General features: G+C 43.4%; 1 protein-coding gene across 4 annotated transcripts in view; it reads right to left on the reverse strand.

The window, feature by feature from the left end:
* LOC106572161 (kazrin) overlaps positions 1-16,877 on the reverse strand; it is a 235,850-nt gene that overhangs the window by 166,197 nt on the left and 52,776 nt on the right. Inside the window, exon 1 of one of the 4 annotated variants that reach the window (XM_014146070.2) lies at positions 14,115-14,392. The exons of the other annotated variants lie outside the window; for them this stretch is intronic. Within the exon in view, the coding sequence (XP_014001545.1) occupies positions 14,115-14,205 (91 nt within the window). The 5' untranslated portion in view covers positions 14,206-14,392. Of the gene's footprint in view, positions 1-14,114; positions 14,393-16,877 lie in introns of those variants that run through there. 4 annotated transcript variants of the gene reach the window in all.

Raw genomic sequence — 16,877 nt, forward strand, 5'->3', positions numbered from 1 at the left:
CGATGAACAATCTTTACCAGCATTTTACCAGCTGACGCCCTCCCATTATCTCAATAATGCATGGAGTTTTTGTGGACTGTCTGTCACTCAGGCCCAGGTCATTACTGGCAAGTAACATGCTGACTACACTGTTGATTTTGTCCATCCACACAAAATGCGATCAGGACACGCAGGTTGAAATATCAAAATGAACTCTGAACTTGGGGACAGTTCGAAACACATGAAACATTCATGGAAATGTTGATCGTTAGTTTGCTGTTGCTAGTTCATTTGTCCTGGGATATAAATATTAGGTTGTTATTTTACCTGAAATACAAAATATCCTTTTTTTTCAAGGATCTTTGTAGAATTTGGACCAGTTTTGAGTCACACAAAATCGTGTGTTACTCTATGGTCTCTATGGTCCCGTGTGGCTCAGTTGGTAGAGCATGGTGTTTGCAACGCCAGGGTTGTGGGTTCGATTCCCACGGGGGACCAGTACCGGGGAAAAAATGTATGAAATGTATGCATTCACTACTGTAAGTCGTTCTGGATAAGAGCGTCTGCTAAATGACTAAAATGTAACCCTCTCACCACAGGCTCAGATAAACCAATACACTAAGTATGGTGAAAAGGACACTCTCAGTATATATTAAACCTGGTGTGACTTAACTCGCTTGGCAAAAACCAGAGAGACCAGGGTTCTTACCTACAGAATGTTTATATATGAAAAATGAATGATGAATGATACACTTGCATACAATCTGCAATACACATGACACAATACAATTTTAAGACAGCCTAAACCTGAACCTAAACCCGGGTGCTAAACTACAAATGTTTGTTGGCGCTGTTGGAGCTCCAAAAAACATTAGGCTAACACACGGTTTCCTAGAAACCCCTTGAAATCAACAGTTCCAAGGCCGTTGCCTATTTGGAATCCAATTAGCAGAAAGTGCCCTGCATGCATCCGAAAACTGTCCCGACATATTTAAAGTAAAAGTGCATAATAATTTAACCAACATAGTCCCAACAGGGCAGGCTGTAGTAAAACGTAGAGCTTATGAAAATAAAACAAATCTGATTAAATGTATACAAAGTATACAAAATATACATCCACACATTATTATTATTATTTAACCATAGTTCTAAATACATGTTTTAACAGGGTATTATATCTACTCTGACAATTAATCTACAGACAAACGGTGAAACCTAGTTAGTTTCGAGTAATCTCTACTCCTTCAGTCTTCTTCTGTGGGCTTTATATGGTGGTTGGCAACCAACTTTAAGATGCATTACCACCACCAACTGGACTGGAGTGTGGACCTCAGTTCAGCTTTCAATCACCCACGTGGGTATATGCTCCTAAAAACCAATGAGGAGATGGGAGAGGCGGGACTTGTAGTATATCCACCGACAAAGTGCCAGGAGCAGGTGCAATTTTGACGGAGGCTCAGTTCAAGACCAAGCAAACTTATAACCCCTGGCTTGTCAAGCAAAATTCAAAGACTGGAGGGATGAAACTAGCAAAATAGTAGGTGGAATGTACAGTAACATCCTCTGCCTCCAACGTAAAAAAGCAACAAAGAACCCTCAGAAAAAAGGTTTTTGAACATGCCCAAACCAAGGCCCATTTAGTGGCAGCAAGCATTGTAGACAAGGCTAAAGAGGACACCTCAACACAGGTTGTAGTTAATGCTCAAAATAAAAGCACAGACACTACAGCCAGAGTCTTCAGAACAGCTTACAAGGAGGCTAAACGTCACAGACCCACTCCCGGTTTTGAGCAAGAACTTGACTGTCAGGAGTTAAATGGACTTGACATGGGGAGAATTCTCCATTCCAAAGTTGCTTGCTCCAACATACAGCAAAAATTTTACTATTTGACATAATAGTACAGTGCTCTCCCAAAATCAGCCTAATGCTCGATGAGGCTACTAGTTTGAATAAAAAGAGTGCTTTGATTGTATACATCAGACTTGAGCAGCCATATATGGACGTACCAGCAAACATTTTTGTTGATCTTGTGGAACTGGAGGATTTATCTGTTGGGGGAATTGTCCGTAATCTGTTATCTGCATTAGATGGTGTTAAGTTCACAGGACTTTCTCTCCAAAACCCTAATTGGAATCACGTGTGATTGTTCGTCTGTCATGCTGGGACGCAAGAGCGGAGTAGCAACAAGGCTCCAGGCCCTCTTCCTTAATATAACTGTTTGGCACTGCTCGGCACACAGGCTTGAGCTCACAGTAGGAGATGTGGTAAAAAATATGGGAGCTACCAATCATTTAAAAATAATTATGGACAAGCTATATGCACTTTATAGCGTATCCAACAAAAATGGAGCTGAGGAAGTGCACCGAAAGTTTAGACATTCAGCTGTGCAAAATCGGCAGGATGTTGGACACTAGATGGGTGGCATCCAGTTTTAGAACTGTAGAGTCTGTATGGAAAAATTACCCGGCTCTTCACAAGCATTCCAACACAGCAGCTGAGGAAGCCTCCCACGACGGTGTATCCCGTCAGAGCTATAGTGGCCTTGTCATGCGCATATCCTCGCATAAGGTTTGTTAACAATCTATGCCTTATGTGTGATGCACTTCAAGAACTATCTGAACTGTCACTCGAGCTCCAAAATAGAAACTGCACAATTATTACTGCGCACAGGGCAGTCACCAGGGAAGCGAGGGTGTTCAGTACAATTGCAGAGCAGCAACTCAGCCAGAGAGGGATTCAGGAGAATTCTTTCCAAGGAGTCAAACTGAATGGTGGAAGACCCAGTGACAGTCCTTAATCAGAGGGAGTTTTTCAAGAGCTTGGCAAGGAACATGGAGGCTAGCTGCTGACGGGCTGGTCCTGGGGTTGGCTGAGGGTCAATCTCATCCTCTTCTTCCAACTCACTGTCAGAAACCGAGTTGACACAGACATGATCCTCATATTCTGAAAATTCTTCATCTTCCAAAGTGGAAGACGCTCCTTCCATACTAGCTTCTCTCTCTGCAAAAAGTATTTCTAAGGCCCTCTGAGCAGAGATTATTTTTGCCATACTGATTGATTGTAGTAAGGAGCCACACATGCAAAGCTATTTATTTGTTGTGTCCCCTCCCCCAATTTGCACCTGGCTGGGTGTGGGAAAACACTGAATATTTTACAATGTATCGAAATAATGTAATGTACTGTAACATTGTGCAGGTTGGCGCAAGACACTGCGTAGTTTCACACACTACAAAGGGTAAAAAATGTGAGAAAAGCGGGAGACAGGCAGACAGGCAGGGAGACATGGTGCTATGTTGAAACAGCAGGCCCAGGGAGGAGGACGACAGAGTGAAGGCACACAGCAAACCTTTTTTGTTTCATTTTTACTTGTTTTCACCTACACACACACTTTTCCACACTTGTATTACCCTTGGGTCCAGTGGACCCAGACACTACAAACTGCATGTAATATAAATGTGTAGGAGGGTGCACAGTGTGCAATCAATGAAAATGTGTTATTTTACATGTTCTTCACAGAAAATGAGCCCATGTGTGCAACTTCGGTTTGTGCCTCTACTCGACTGCTTTATGCCACTTCGAAAACGTGATTATATGAATGCAATGCTTTATTATAAAGGAGTTTGTTGAATTTTTATGCATTCCAGTAACTCAGAACTTCCCAGGTCACCCCCCTCTCATGCTCACTGTTTGTTCCAACACCTCCCGATTTACAAATTAAGCACTGGGTACGGGTTATCCCGAGTTGAACTCAAGAGTTGACCAAAGATACCTCGGTAAATCCTCAAACCTGATTCGTAGTGTAGGGCTCTGGAGTCTGTTGATAATTGGTTCAGGGCCAACATTAGATTGGCATGACATCTTTAGGAGGAAGAAATCAGAGTGGACCAAATTATAGTTGGCATAGGGGCACTTTCACACACACACCTTTACCTGGCACTGACTATCTCTATATAAATATTCACTGTGTGAATGTACACACACACAAACACACACACACACACACACACACACACACACACACACACACACACACACACACACACACACACACACACACACACACACACACACACACACACACACACACACACATTTTAAATACTTAAATCCACCAATCAAAATAACATTAAAAAAGGATCCAAACATTTCAAAGGTCCCTGTATGCATGGACACTCAAGGATACAGAAAGCGCATCCTTCTCCAAACAGCTAGACTGCCAACGACAGCTGAAACAGAGCAGTACCTAGCCAACTGCTTTGCCCTAGTCTTTCTCAGGCCCGCAATCTGGAGAGACCACACACTGCAAGCCTGCGTACGTGGCCGAGACTGCCAAATATCAGCGCCACCAGCTTGCACCTACACGCGAGGCTGTCCAAGCGTGCCACAAGGGGCTTGTATTTTGGCCCTGTTTGGCCCTGTCCGGGGGTATCATCGGATGGGGCCACAGTGTCTTCTGATCCCTCCTGTCTCAGCCTCCAGTATTTATGCTGCAGTAGTTTATGTGTCGGGGGGCTAGGGTCAGTCTGTTACATCTGGAGTATTTCTCTTGTCTTATCAGGTGTCCTGTGTGTATTTAAATATGCTCTCTCTAATTCTCTCTTTCTCTCTTTCTGTCTTTCTCTCGGAGGACCTGAGCCCTAGGACCATGCCTCAGGACTACCTGGTATGATGACTCCTTGCTGTCCCCAGTCCACCTGGCCGTGCTGCTGCTCCAGTTTCAACTGTTCTGCCTGCGGCTATGGAACCCTGACCTGTTCACCGGACGTGCTTGTTGCACCCTCGACAACTACTATGATTATTATTATTTGACCATGCTGGTCATTTATGAACATTTTAACATTTTAACATTTTGACCATGTTCTGTTATAATATCCACCCTGCACAGACAGAAGAGGACTGGCCACCCCTCATAGCCTGGTTCCTCTCTAGGTTTCTTCCTAGGTTTTTGGCCTTTCTAGGGAGTTTTTCCTAGGGAGTTTTTCCTAGCCACCGTGCTTCTTTCACATGCTTTGCTTGCTGTTTGGGGTTTTAGGCTGGGTTTCTGTACAGCACTTTGAGAATATCAGCTGATGTACGAAGGGCTATATAAAAATAAATTTGATTTGATTTGATATTTTAAACAACTTGTCTGCAAAGGCCTGCTTCACGTAGCCGTCAAATGAGCAGCCCACTTCCAAAATGAGCACCTCCCACTGGCCTCCCCCCACAACACACAGGAAAACACATAATCAACATCAAACCAGCTTCCTCTTACACAATAATGTTTATGGATGTGTGCTGTTGGTGAGACTACCTGTCTCACCTTGCTGACTATCAGGTCGGCAAGGCAGTCATGTCAAGCAATTAACAAATCATTGTATGAACAGCAACCATTCACAACATCGGCAACAGACTCCATTACATTTGACTCATGTAGAAAACAAAATGGATCATGGTTTGCAGGGTACCAGAGTGCAAGGTAATATGTTGTTGGTAGAACTTTCAGCCTCTCAAAAATGTTTGCTTTACTAACATCATTATTTGGAAACGGTACATTGATGATATTTTTGTTCTATGGAGGGGTGATGCAAAACAGCTCCAGGCATTCCATGCTTTTCTTAAGTCCTGTTCTGAGCATCTGAGATTTACTATGCAATCTGATACACGTCAAATCAGTTTTCTTGATCTTCTGATCTTGTGTGAAGATAATGTTCTATACACTGATCTTTACAGGAAACCTACTGATCGTAACAGTTTGTTGAGGGCTGATATTTGTCACCCGCTTCCCTTGAAAAACAGTTTGCCCTACAGCCACTTCTGACGATTTGTAATAAAAAAAATCTGATTTCGATAGAAATATGGCTGAGACGCAAAGAAAATTCAAGGAGAGGGGGTACAAAAATGGTCAGATTAATACTGCCATTGAGAAAATTCAAAACAAAACGAGACATGACCTTAATCAAGGTCAGTCTCGCAAAAATAAGCATTCTTGCGTTCTAACTACCCGCTATTCAAAGTGCTCTGAACAAATTAAGGAAATCGTTCACAAACCTTGGCACATTCTAAGATCCGATGATAGTATCGGTAATGTGTTTTCGGACATTCCCTTGGCCGTATTCTCGCGGGGCAGAAACCTCAGAGATCAATTGGTAAACTCTGATTTACCACCCCAAGATATCCATGCACAACGTCTATTTGCGCCCCAACTGGATGGAAACTACAAATGTAACGGCTGTGCTCAATGCAATGGCACTTATAAATGTAGATCCTTCAAACACCCCCAAACAGGGAAACAGATCCCAATCAAAGGTGTTATCACGTGCTCCACTAAGGCAGTTATTTATCTTATAACTTGTCCTTGTGGTAAAAATGATGTGGGTAAAACAAAGTGGCAATTAAAAGTACGTATCTCAGAGCATCGTAGTACCAGTAGGTGCAAAAACTCGACTTACCCAGTTGCGGCCCACTTTTTGGAAGAAAAGCATTCGATTTCGTCTCTACGTTATATTGGCATCGAACATGTCACCCTCCCTAGGAGAGGGGGTGACCTCGACTATTTATTGTTAAAACGAGAGGCTGCCTGGATCTTTAATTTAAACACCCTTGCTCCCTTCGGTCTCAACGTAGACTTTGATCTGAAGCCATTCTTGTGATTATTGTGATTTTGCTATTGTAAATGTTTGTAGGCTAATGTAGCCAAATTGTATCTATGATCGTACTCTATCCATTTATGTTTTTTGTATGCTATTTTAATATATGATAATTAACCAATGATATCAGGCCACACCTGGCCATGATTACAGACACTTGTGTGTGTCTTTTGACACTATATAAATGAGTGTTGCTCGAATTGCTATGCTTTATCTTGGCCAGGTCGCAGTTGCAAATGAGAACTTGTTCTTAACTAGCCTACCTGGTTAAATAAAGGTGAAATAAAATTTAAAAAAAAAATGTCTGTCAAAACATTGGACATAAATATTTTTGCATCTGAGCTCCTAGAGTGTGCGGCTCTCCTTTATTTTTTAAGTGTTCCACTCCGCTATCCAGCACCTCACCTAAATAGGTGTGCGTTTCTTTCGCCTCTAGAACTTTCAGCCTCGCCTTAACAGTAAAGGTGAGTATGTCCTTGCCAATGGCAGCATTCTGGTACATGGAATGGGAGAGTGGTCATCACAGTCCAGAGCAGCGAGTTTCCCCTGAAGCCTCAGGCCAGTCCAGTGCTGCAGTAGCTGCATCTGTCTGATACCGAGGAGTGTTGTCCTGGATGTAGGATGAGATGTTCCATCATGGGTGACAGAAGCCTCCACAACAACACAAGGGTCTGCCACAATTGCATCAGAGGCAGTCACTGGCTCGGTTTGTGTTAATCTGAGCTGCACTCCAGTCTTCTTGCACAGGTTGTTGAGATCCGGCCAGTCTGACCAGACTCCAAAGCCCACAGCACGAGTGTCCAGTTTTCCATTGGCCCTCCTCCTGAAGCCCAGGAAGTTGCCCTCAGTGGCCTTCTTCCTCCGTATGTCCAGAAGGAGGGAGGCTCTGGCTAACTACCTAACTGTCACATCGTCACTGTTGAGCATATTCAACAGGTGAGTCAGTGTGGTAGCAGTGTAAATCCACTCAACATTCGGGACACCCAAACCCCTTTCTCTTTGGCTTAGGAAGAAAATGTCACGTGTGGTATGTGTGTTTAAGCATAGCCACTTTCTCACCACTTGAACAGTTTTGTTATTCTTTTCCCTCAGAGCGTTCTGTGGGATATGCACATTGACAAACTGTGTCTTTCATAGAACACTGCATATTTTGTGTCTTTCACTTCCAGCCCAGACCATTTCAAAAAGTAATTTGTGCGAGGGAACATGTCTCTGATAACATCCTCCTCTCTGGAAGAGATCTGAAAGTCATCAGCATACCCCTGTACTGGGTTCGGTGACCACACATGGGCTGGGACACACTGGCATAGCCATTTCAGCTACTGGTTGATGGCTAGGATGAAGTTAACAGGACTCCATTGCCCACCCCGAGTGGGATTGGAAGAGTCAGCTGCTTCCCACAGATAACTTAGAGAAAAGAGCTGTTGTACACATCGTATATAATACGTCTTGGGAAGTTGTATTTCCTCATTACACCATGTGATAAAGTACTAAGGTCGAAAAACACAGTGTAAAACTTTGTGGATTCATGCTTGAAGTCATCAGTTCCAGTTTTTTGGCAGAAAATGCATGCCCTGCCTGCCTATACATACCTTTTGTTTGGGAGAGAAAATGCCTGTATCTACAAGCCATGGTAGAATCTTGGGAGAAAGCTTTTCATGAACACTTTATTTATTTTAATTTTTTAACCTTTATTTAACTAGGCAAGTCAGTTAAGAACAAATTCTAATTTACAATGACGGCCTACCAAAATGTAATTTATAGTCAGAGGGCAAGAGGGAGATGTCTCTCCATGTAGATAGATCCTCTGGAACATAGTTTTTTGGGTGTATTCTGTGGATAAGAGCACCCTTCCATGAGTCAGGTACCTTTCCATTAATCAGACAGGGATTGAAGGTATGCATGAGGGCATGGGAGGACTGGGGCGCTGTGGCCTTTAATCTGATCCACTTGCCTTGTTTGGTATGGAAGTCAAAATATTATCTACCTCATTAAGGGCGAAATTGCATGTCTCTGCGAAATAGTCTGGTCATACGGTTTCCATAGTTTCATACCAAGGGAGCGTGGTCAGCGGTACACTATCAGGCAGGGCTTGGCATTTGTCATTATAGTAGTTGTGTACATTAGCAACATTACTATACTGGGCAGGAGGCTGGGGTATGCACTATTGTTCAATTTATTTTAAATCACTTTAGATTTACGATGTTGCCATAGGTATGCCCATTTCTCCCTGCATACCTGTTTCTGTCCTCTTTCACATTGAGTCCCACTGCTACCGAGTGATGGTTGAATGGTATCCCAAATATCCAGCGCTGTCACCTCCGCTGGGTGATCCTTGCGTGTAAGGAACTTTCTCAGGATCCGTGCAACATATTTCAGGAGGGGAGCACCGAAGGGTCTCCCGTCCCGATGTTTTGCATACAAGATGCCGTTCTTGTAGAAAGCTCCATTCAGAATAACCGCCAATCTATTCCATTTCCCTGGATCCCCAGAGGAGAAGAAGTTTGTTTTCTTCTGGAGCAGTTTAGTGTTTAGGCCTTTTCTGAAGGCTCTTTCTTGAGTCTGGAATTGTCTCCATTCATGTTGCGACAGCCGATTTTCATACTCTGAGAAATCTGGCCTGCTATCCCCGCCCGCCAGGTGAACTGGGGACAGGTCATGAATATTCCATTGCTGCTGGTAGACTCGGCTAGTGAGTAGGGCTTGTTTGAATGCCGATTTTAGCGTTGCGACAAGGCACATCTGTACCGAAAGTGTCCAAAACATCACCAGACCTTTACTGCATTAACGGTGGCAGTTACAACAGGTGTGCTTAAGTTATATTGGTAAATAACCATGTTTTGGCACAGAGCTGGGAAAGGAAAACTTAGTCAGTTGCACAACAGAATGCATTCAACCGAAATGTGTCTTCTGCATTCATCCCAACCATCTCTTCCATTCCAATGAGCCTGTCCTCCTATAGCTCCTCCCACCAGCCTCCACTGATATCTAAGCATATCTCTTGAGCTGTCTGTATCCTCTTGACTGGTGGTTCTAAATATGCTTCTCTGCATCTCTGCTAAAGTCTGGGTATACGATTGAAAGGAATGTAAGTCTTATTCAGTATATTTAGTAATTGCTTGCTTTTCTAAAGTCTAGCAACTTTGCCAGCAGGCATGCCAGCTAAGATAGTTAGACAAGCTACTCTAATTTGATTGATGTGGATAGTATTACAGAGATATAACAACAACAAAAATTGTTTAATTCATTAATCAAGAAGGAATCAAAAGACTACATAGCTTGATCAAATTAATTTACAAAAATCCCTCCTGCGTGTCCTGCCCATCACCAGCAGCTAAAATGAAATGAAACGCTGTGTGTGTCACTCAACACGCTCTCTCCTCAATGTCTAGCATCTTGTCTAGCATATCTTTGCTCCATGTAGGAACCACTTACTAGAGAAAATATGATGATTCTGCATGGTCCGGTCAGTGTGCCTCCTCAACATTGGCAATAGGGAGAGAAGTGTAAGGAACTGGTACAGATCTGGTAAAGATAATTATGAATTAAGTTTAGTAATTAGTTAAGACTTAATTTAACACACTCACTCACACACATGCCTGCATGCTTACAGGCTCTTTCATCATAGTGTGTTTTGATTGAGCTCTGTCACTCTTTAATGAACAGGTTTTGTATCAGGAAAGATACCTGGTGCTATTCATACCTATATCCAAGAATGCCTGAGAGAAAAGATTGTGAACCACTGCAATAACAATATAACTTTTTAATGACAAGAAAACATTGTTTGGCAATGAAAATTCCCAGCTAAATTGGAAGGGGTCTCCACGGATGTAAAAAAAACCTTTACACAGGCAATCAATAGACATATTTTGTCTGACCCAAGAGTGTAAGAGCATCTGATTAAACAGCATAAACCTGAAAACTAACTTCAGAGCATCTATTTGATGTGGATGTGCTTTTGAATGCAACAGAAATCCAATGTACTTCTACACAAGAATAGTCCAAGTGGTCAGCAGGGGAGGCTTTGGATTGTTTGGCCTGTAGGCTTTGATTTGTGAGTCTGGGGCAGAGTCTCAAATTACACAATATTCCTCATGTAGAGCACTCGACAGTACTGTAGTGCACTACATGGGAAATACATCATTTGAGACAAGTCCAGTGAAAAAGTGAATCCAGCTTTCCATGTGGGTGCTGTACATGTATGTGACAACAAGTGTCCCATACTGGAAAAAAGAAACCCACTCACGTCTAATTTTATTTGCATCGTGAGCCAAATGCAACTGGTGTAGACTTTACTTTGAAATGCTTACTTACGAGCCCTTTCACAACGATGCAGAGTAAAACAAATAAATATAGAATTAAGCTATGTACAGGGAGTACCAGATCAACTTGTAGGGGTATGAAGTATCTGAGATAGATATGTACTGTACATATAGGCAGGGTATAGATAATAATAATAATAATAATAATAATAGTCAAAAAGGAACAGAGTAGCAGCAGCGTATAAGATGAGAGTGAAACTTCAAAATGTGTGTGTGTGTGTGTGTGTGTGTGTGTGTGTGTGTGTGTGTGTGTGTGTGTGTGTGTGTGTGTGTGTGTGTGTGTGTGTGTGTGTGTGTGTGTGTGTGAGTGGGTGGGTGGGTAGAGTCTTGTGAGTGGGCATAGGGTCAGTGCAAAATAGAGTCAATGCAGATTGTCTGCATAACCATATGACTAACTATTTAGCAGTCTTATGGCTTGGGGATAGAAGCTGTTTTGGAGCCTGTTGTCCGAGACCCGAGGCTCCTGTACTGATTGCCGAACGGTAGCAGGGAGAACAGCCTATGGCTAGGGTGGCTGATGTCTTTGGCAATTTTTCAGCCCTTCCCCTGACAATGCCAGGGATGTGTTGGGCCATCCGCACCACCCTCTGTAGCGCTTTGCGGTCGAGGGCGGTGCAGTTGCTGTCACGTATACTCTCTCTCCGGCGCTCCAGGTTGCCATGCTCCCACGCCTCAGCCAGATCGACAGGTTCCCGCATCCCCGGGATCGTCATGTTGGTCGGCGTCCTGCAGCTGGGGCCGCGCGTCGGGGAGGGGGTATTGTCACGTGTGCTCCCTCTCCGGCCTCTAGGTCACCAGGCTGCTCGTTATGGCGTAGACCTGTCACCATCGTTACGCGCATCAGCGCATAATGATGCTCACCTGTCATCCATCACCACCTTGATTACCTGCCCCTATATATGCCACTCCCTTTGGTTCCTTTCCCAGGCGTCATTGTTTCTGTTTCATTTCCCTGTCTGTGAGTTGTTCGTGTTTCTTGTTTTGTTCATGTTCGTTTATTTATTAAATTATTCACTCCCTTAAATTATTCACTCCCTTCACTCCTTGGTCTTAATGACATTGTGGGAGAGGTTGTTGTCCTGGCACCACACTGCCAGGTCTCTGACCTCCTCCCTGTAGGCTGTCTCATCATAGTCGGTGATCAGGGACCCCTGGGTTGAGGATGCTCTGATGAAGACATAACTGTTGAAACGTGCTAGCCTGCCCGGCCACAAATAAAAAGGGGAAAAGAGGTGACGTCTTTTTGGAGTGTCGTCATTTCCCAATGTTCTTGAATTTGTGATTTCATTTGAACCCCGTGTTGAGGGTCAGCGTGGCAGTGTTGTTGCCTACCCTCACCAACTGAGGATGGCTTGTCAGGAAGTTCAGGATCCAGTTGCAGAGGAAGGTGTTCAGTCCCAGGATCCTGAGCTTGGTGTTGAGTTTGGAGGGTACTATGGTGTTGAATGCTGAGCTGTAGTCAATCAACATCATTCTCTCATAGGTATTTTTCTTGACCAGGTGGTAGAGAGCAGTAGGAAGTGCAATTAAGATTGCGTTATCTGTGGATCTGCGAATTGGAGTGGGTCCAGTGTGTCTGGGATGATGGTGTTGATATGTGCTATGACCGGCCTTTCAAAGCACTTCATGATTACAGATGTGAGTGCTACAGGACGATAATCATTTAGGCAGGTTACCTTGGAGTTCTTGGGAACAGGAACAATTTGGTGGTCAGCTTGAAACAGGTTGGGATTACAGACTTGGACTAGGAGAGCGACATGAAGTGACACCGAAGAGACCCGAGCATGTTCCCACTACCTCCAGAGCAGAAAACAACCTATACTGTTCTACCCGCCCAGTCTCAGTCCAGTACCTTAATGTTGTCCACTAAAAGCCTGTCTTTAGCAGCAGAAAACATACACATATTAGGCAAAAAGTACCATTCCAACTACAAGGACTGTTTTTGATGTCAACAAAGTCCAGATACTCACTGACTGGAAGGCGGTAGATAGAGGAAAGCTTTTAGGTGCATATTTGAAGTAAAAACTACCGCTGTAAACATGACGGCTCTTTGAAGTGCTAGTTGATATTCCTCTGGCCAACTTTTAACAGAGCCGTGTTCCACAACAACATTTCTGGCCCAGAAATGTCAACCTGACAAAATGAGACAGGAGGCTTGTGAAAATGTTTACGGTTGATCGTTCAAGAATCTTGCACAACACTCAAAAGATTTAAATGAAACAGCAAATTAGCATACTGAGTGTTCAAAACAGAGCCTTAAGCCAAAATCCCACAGATAATAAAACTAAAGTGGATTTAAAATTCTATAATTCAACAAACAGCAAAACCTAAACTGTTACAAGCCTTGCTGCTAAATTCAACATCAACTTTTTTTGAGAGAGAAAAAAGTACAAAATATAAATAAATCGTAAAAATGTGGCTTCAAGCAAGCACTGCCACAACAACCATTCAGATAACACATTCCCAACAATAATTACCTCTTCTGTCTGTTCATAACTGACTGTATCAAGATTAGATTGTCCTCTAATGTATGATATCATAATACCTCTGGATAGCATTACAACATGTGACATGCTCTACTTTGCTTCAGGATCTACACATCTGTTCCCATCTACTGTACTGTACTGTACTGTACGCTTTCATGACAACATAAAAATGCTCTAAAAACGTTCTTGGAACACTATTTCAACAAGAAATAGTGCCTGCACAAGATTGTTGTTCTATTAAAGAAAACTTTAATAGAACACTATTTCAACATACAGGACGACACAAGACAATTAAGCAATAAGGCACGAGGGGGTGTGGTATATGGCCAATATACCACAGCTAAGGGCTGTTCTTATGCACGACGCATCGCGGAGTGCCTGGACACAGCCCTTAGCCGTGGTATATTGGTCTTATACCACAAACCCCCGAGGTGCCTTATTGCTATTATAAACTGGTTACCAACGTAATTGAGCAGTAAAAATAAATGTTTTGTCATACCCTTGGTATACGGTCTGAAATACCAAGGCTGTCAGCCAATCAGCCAGCATTCAGGGCTCGAAACACCCAGTTTATAATTAGCGATTAACCACACTTGCTGTCTGAGATAAAATTAACAGTAGGTAGTACAAACCACTCTCCCAGAACATGAATGGGAAACTGTTGGCTATTGGCTACATTATAGTTTGTTAACCATTACCTCCATGTGTCCCTGCTGCTCCGGGCTCCGGTGTGATACATATCCAAAGTGGCAACCGATCCCCGGCACTGTGCCGGGACGAGAATTCCATCCTTCTTTTTCTCTTCCTCTTCCTCTCTCTCCCTCTCTCCTCTACTCTCTCCCTCCTGCGGATGTTGTTTGCTCAGCTGTTCCCCTCTCTGACCGCATTTATCCCGGGCGAGTTGTGCAGCTTAACACTGTTAATCTGTGTGTGTCTGTGTGTGTGCATCCTCAGCATCCTCTACTCTGAATGGCCCCCCACTATGCTTCTGTTCCTTTACCAGAAACACCCTGATCGGAGCAGCACACTCACACGCACACACACACACACACACACACACACACACACACACACACACACACACACACACACACACACACACACACACTCACACATACACTATGAGGTCAGAGTCAGGCATGTCGAAGACACAGTGAGTGTCAGTAACCCTGATTGAGGGGTCATATAACTCTTATGTAGGTGTCATAACAGGCTAATGAACACTCATAGGAACAATGTAAAACTGTGAGTAGACATACTGCATAACCTCACCAGAGAGCAACCAGCAGGGCTCCAATAATAAAGCAGTAACTGAAGGTGGGGGGTCATTTGGGGATGGGGGGAGTTAGGGAAGCATCAGGAGGTGGAGGAGGGACCCTCACCTCCATTTTCCATTGGGCTGGCAGCTGGTTTATGGTGGTGGCTGTCCCAGGGGAGTGAGAGAGTGGGGAGGAAACCTCCCTCTAGTCCCATCCATCAGGTCAAGCAGGGGTCACTCAGGGCCAAGGTCTCTAATGCAGATAACTCACTAGGCCTAGCTACAAAATGGATTTATGACCTGCCGGGTATCACATGGACATCTATAGACAATTTATCTACCTATCGATATGAGAACAGAGCAAATGAAGCACAGGCAAACAGCGAAAGTCCAAATCAAATTATCCCACTGGAGCACGACACTGATCTATCAGTTCCATCTCTCCAATGTTCCCCCACTCCCACCAGCTACCAGCCCCGGAGCCAATCCCCAAGGCAGGGTCAATGAGCTCCAGGTCCAGCACTACCATCCCCTAGACACCCAGCAAAGTAAAACAAATGACTCATCTCACCCCCTTTAAAGAAAACACTTTGAAGGCACTACTTACATTTATACCACGGAGGGAAGAAAATGGACGGCAGGTATCTTTGAGCCTAAGTGTTTGCTTTGTTTTTCTTGGCGGTGAATGTTTTAAAGTTATCCATCATGGCTGCCAATGAGAGGTATGATAGGACAGGCTCTCGTGCCGATTCATTGCTTGGGAGGCAGTGGAGGGTGGTGTGTGTGTGTGTATGTGTGTGTGTGTGTGTGTGTGTGTGTGTGTGTGTGTGTGTGTGTGTGTGTGTGTGTGTGTGTGTGTGTGTGTGTGTGTGTGTGTGTGTGTGTGTGTGTGTGTGTGTGTGTGTGTGTGTGTGTGTGTGTGTGTGTGGCCCACAAGGTAGTGTAGAGCAAAATTCTGTGTTACTAGGAAACAGCCTTACAGGCTCACTTGAACATTGGATCGATTTGCTTCAAGGCTAAAAAGTCAGAAGATCAGAAGCTCAAGCTAGCCAAAGACTGCTGAAACTAACTAAATAAGTCACACTGTACACTTCGTGACCTGTGAGAAGAATCTAGGTAATTGGAGAACTGTGTGCATTTGTATTTTTGGTGAACTGCTTCTTTAAATGTACACCCCAACCACTTGGCCAATCAGAACAGGTTTTAACCTGATGATGAAAAAGTTCAACGAGTCAGCCAGGTTAGTGGTGTGACAAGAATTTTACACTCAATCTTTTCTGGAAGACCACTACTGCCTTAAATGATGACGTATTACGATGCAATGGCCTCTCCCTACTTTTAATTGAGACTGATAGAGGGAATAGTATTAAACTCCGTTCACCAAGTTAACTTTCCGCATTAGGAGTTGAAGGAGTTTCCGGCAGATTCTATCAGCGTGGCAATTAGGATTAAAGAAAATGCTTTCAAAAGAGGAACACTCTCGGAAGCCCTATAAAGAAGGGAAATGTCAGTCAATCAAAAGTGTTTTTGATGTTTTGTGCATGTTACCAATTTAAATGTCCACTGAAAAAATACACTCCTTCATGCACACATGAACAAACACATACACATTTTCAGAGTCGTGTCAAGCATAGTGAGAAAATATTGACAAATCAAACTTGACTTATTCCATGTTTTGTTGTGTTACAGTCTGAATTCAAAATTGATTACATACAGTTGAAGTTGGAAGTTTGCAAACACTTGGTTGGAGTCATTAAAACTAGTTTTTCAACCACTCCACAAACTTCTTGTTAAAATTAACAAACTATAGTTTTGACACAAGTAATTTTTTCAACAATTGTTTACGGACAGATTATTCCACTTAAGGTTCACTGTATCACAATTCCAGTGGGTCAGGAGTTTACATACACTAAGTTGACTGTGCCATTAAATCGCTTGGAAAGTTCCAGAAAATGATGTCATGGCTTTAGAAGCTTCTGATAGGCTAATTGACATCATTTGAGTCAATTGGAGGTGTACCTGTGGATGCATTTCAAGGCCTCCCTTCAAACTCAGTGCCTCTTTGCTTGACATCATGGGAAAATCTAAAGAAATCAGCCAAGGCCTCAGAAAAAAAATGGAGACCTCCACAAGTCTGGTTTGTCTTTGGGAGCAATTTCCAAACACCTGAAGGTACCACGTTCATCTGTACAAACAATAGTAC

Source organism: Salmo salar, chromosome ssa15 (assembly GCF_905237065.1).
Source record: "Salmo salar chromosome ssa15, Ssal_v3.1, whole genome shotgun sequence".
Lineage (NCBI taxonomy): Eukaryota > Metazoa > Chordata > Actinopteri > Salmoniformes > Salmonidae > Salmo > Salmo salar.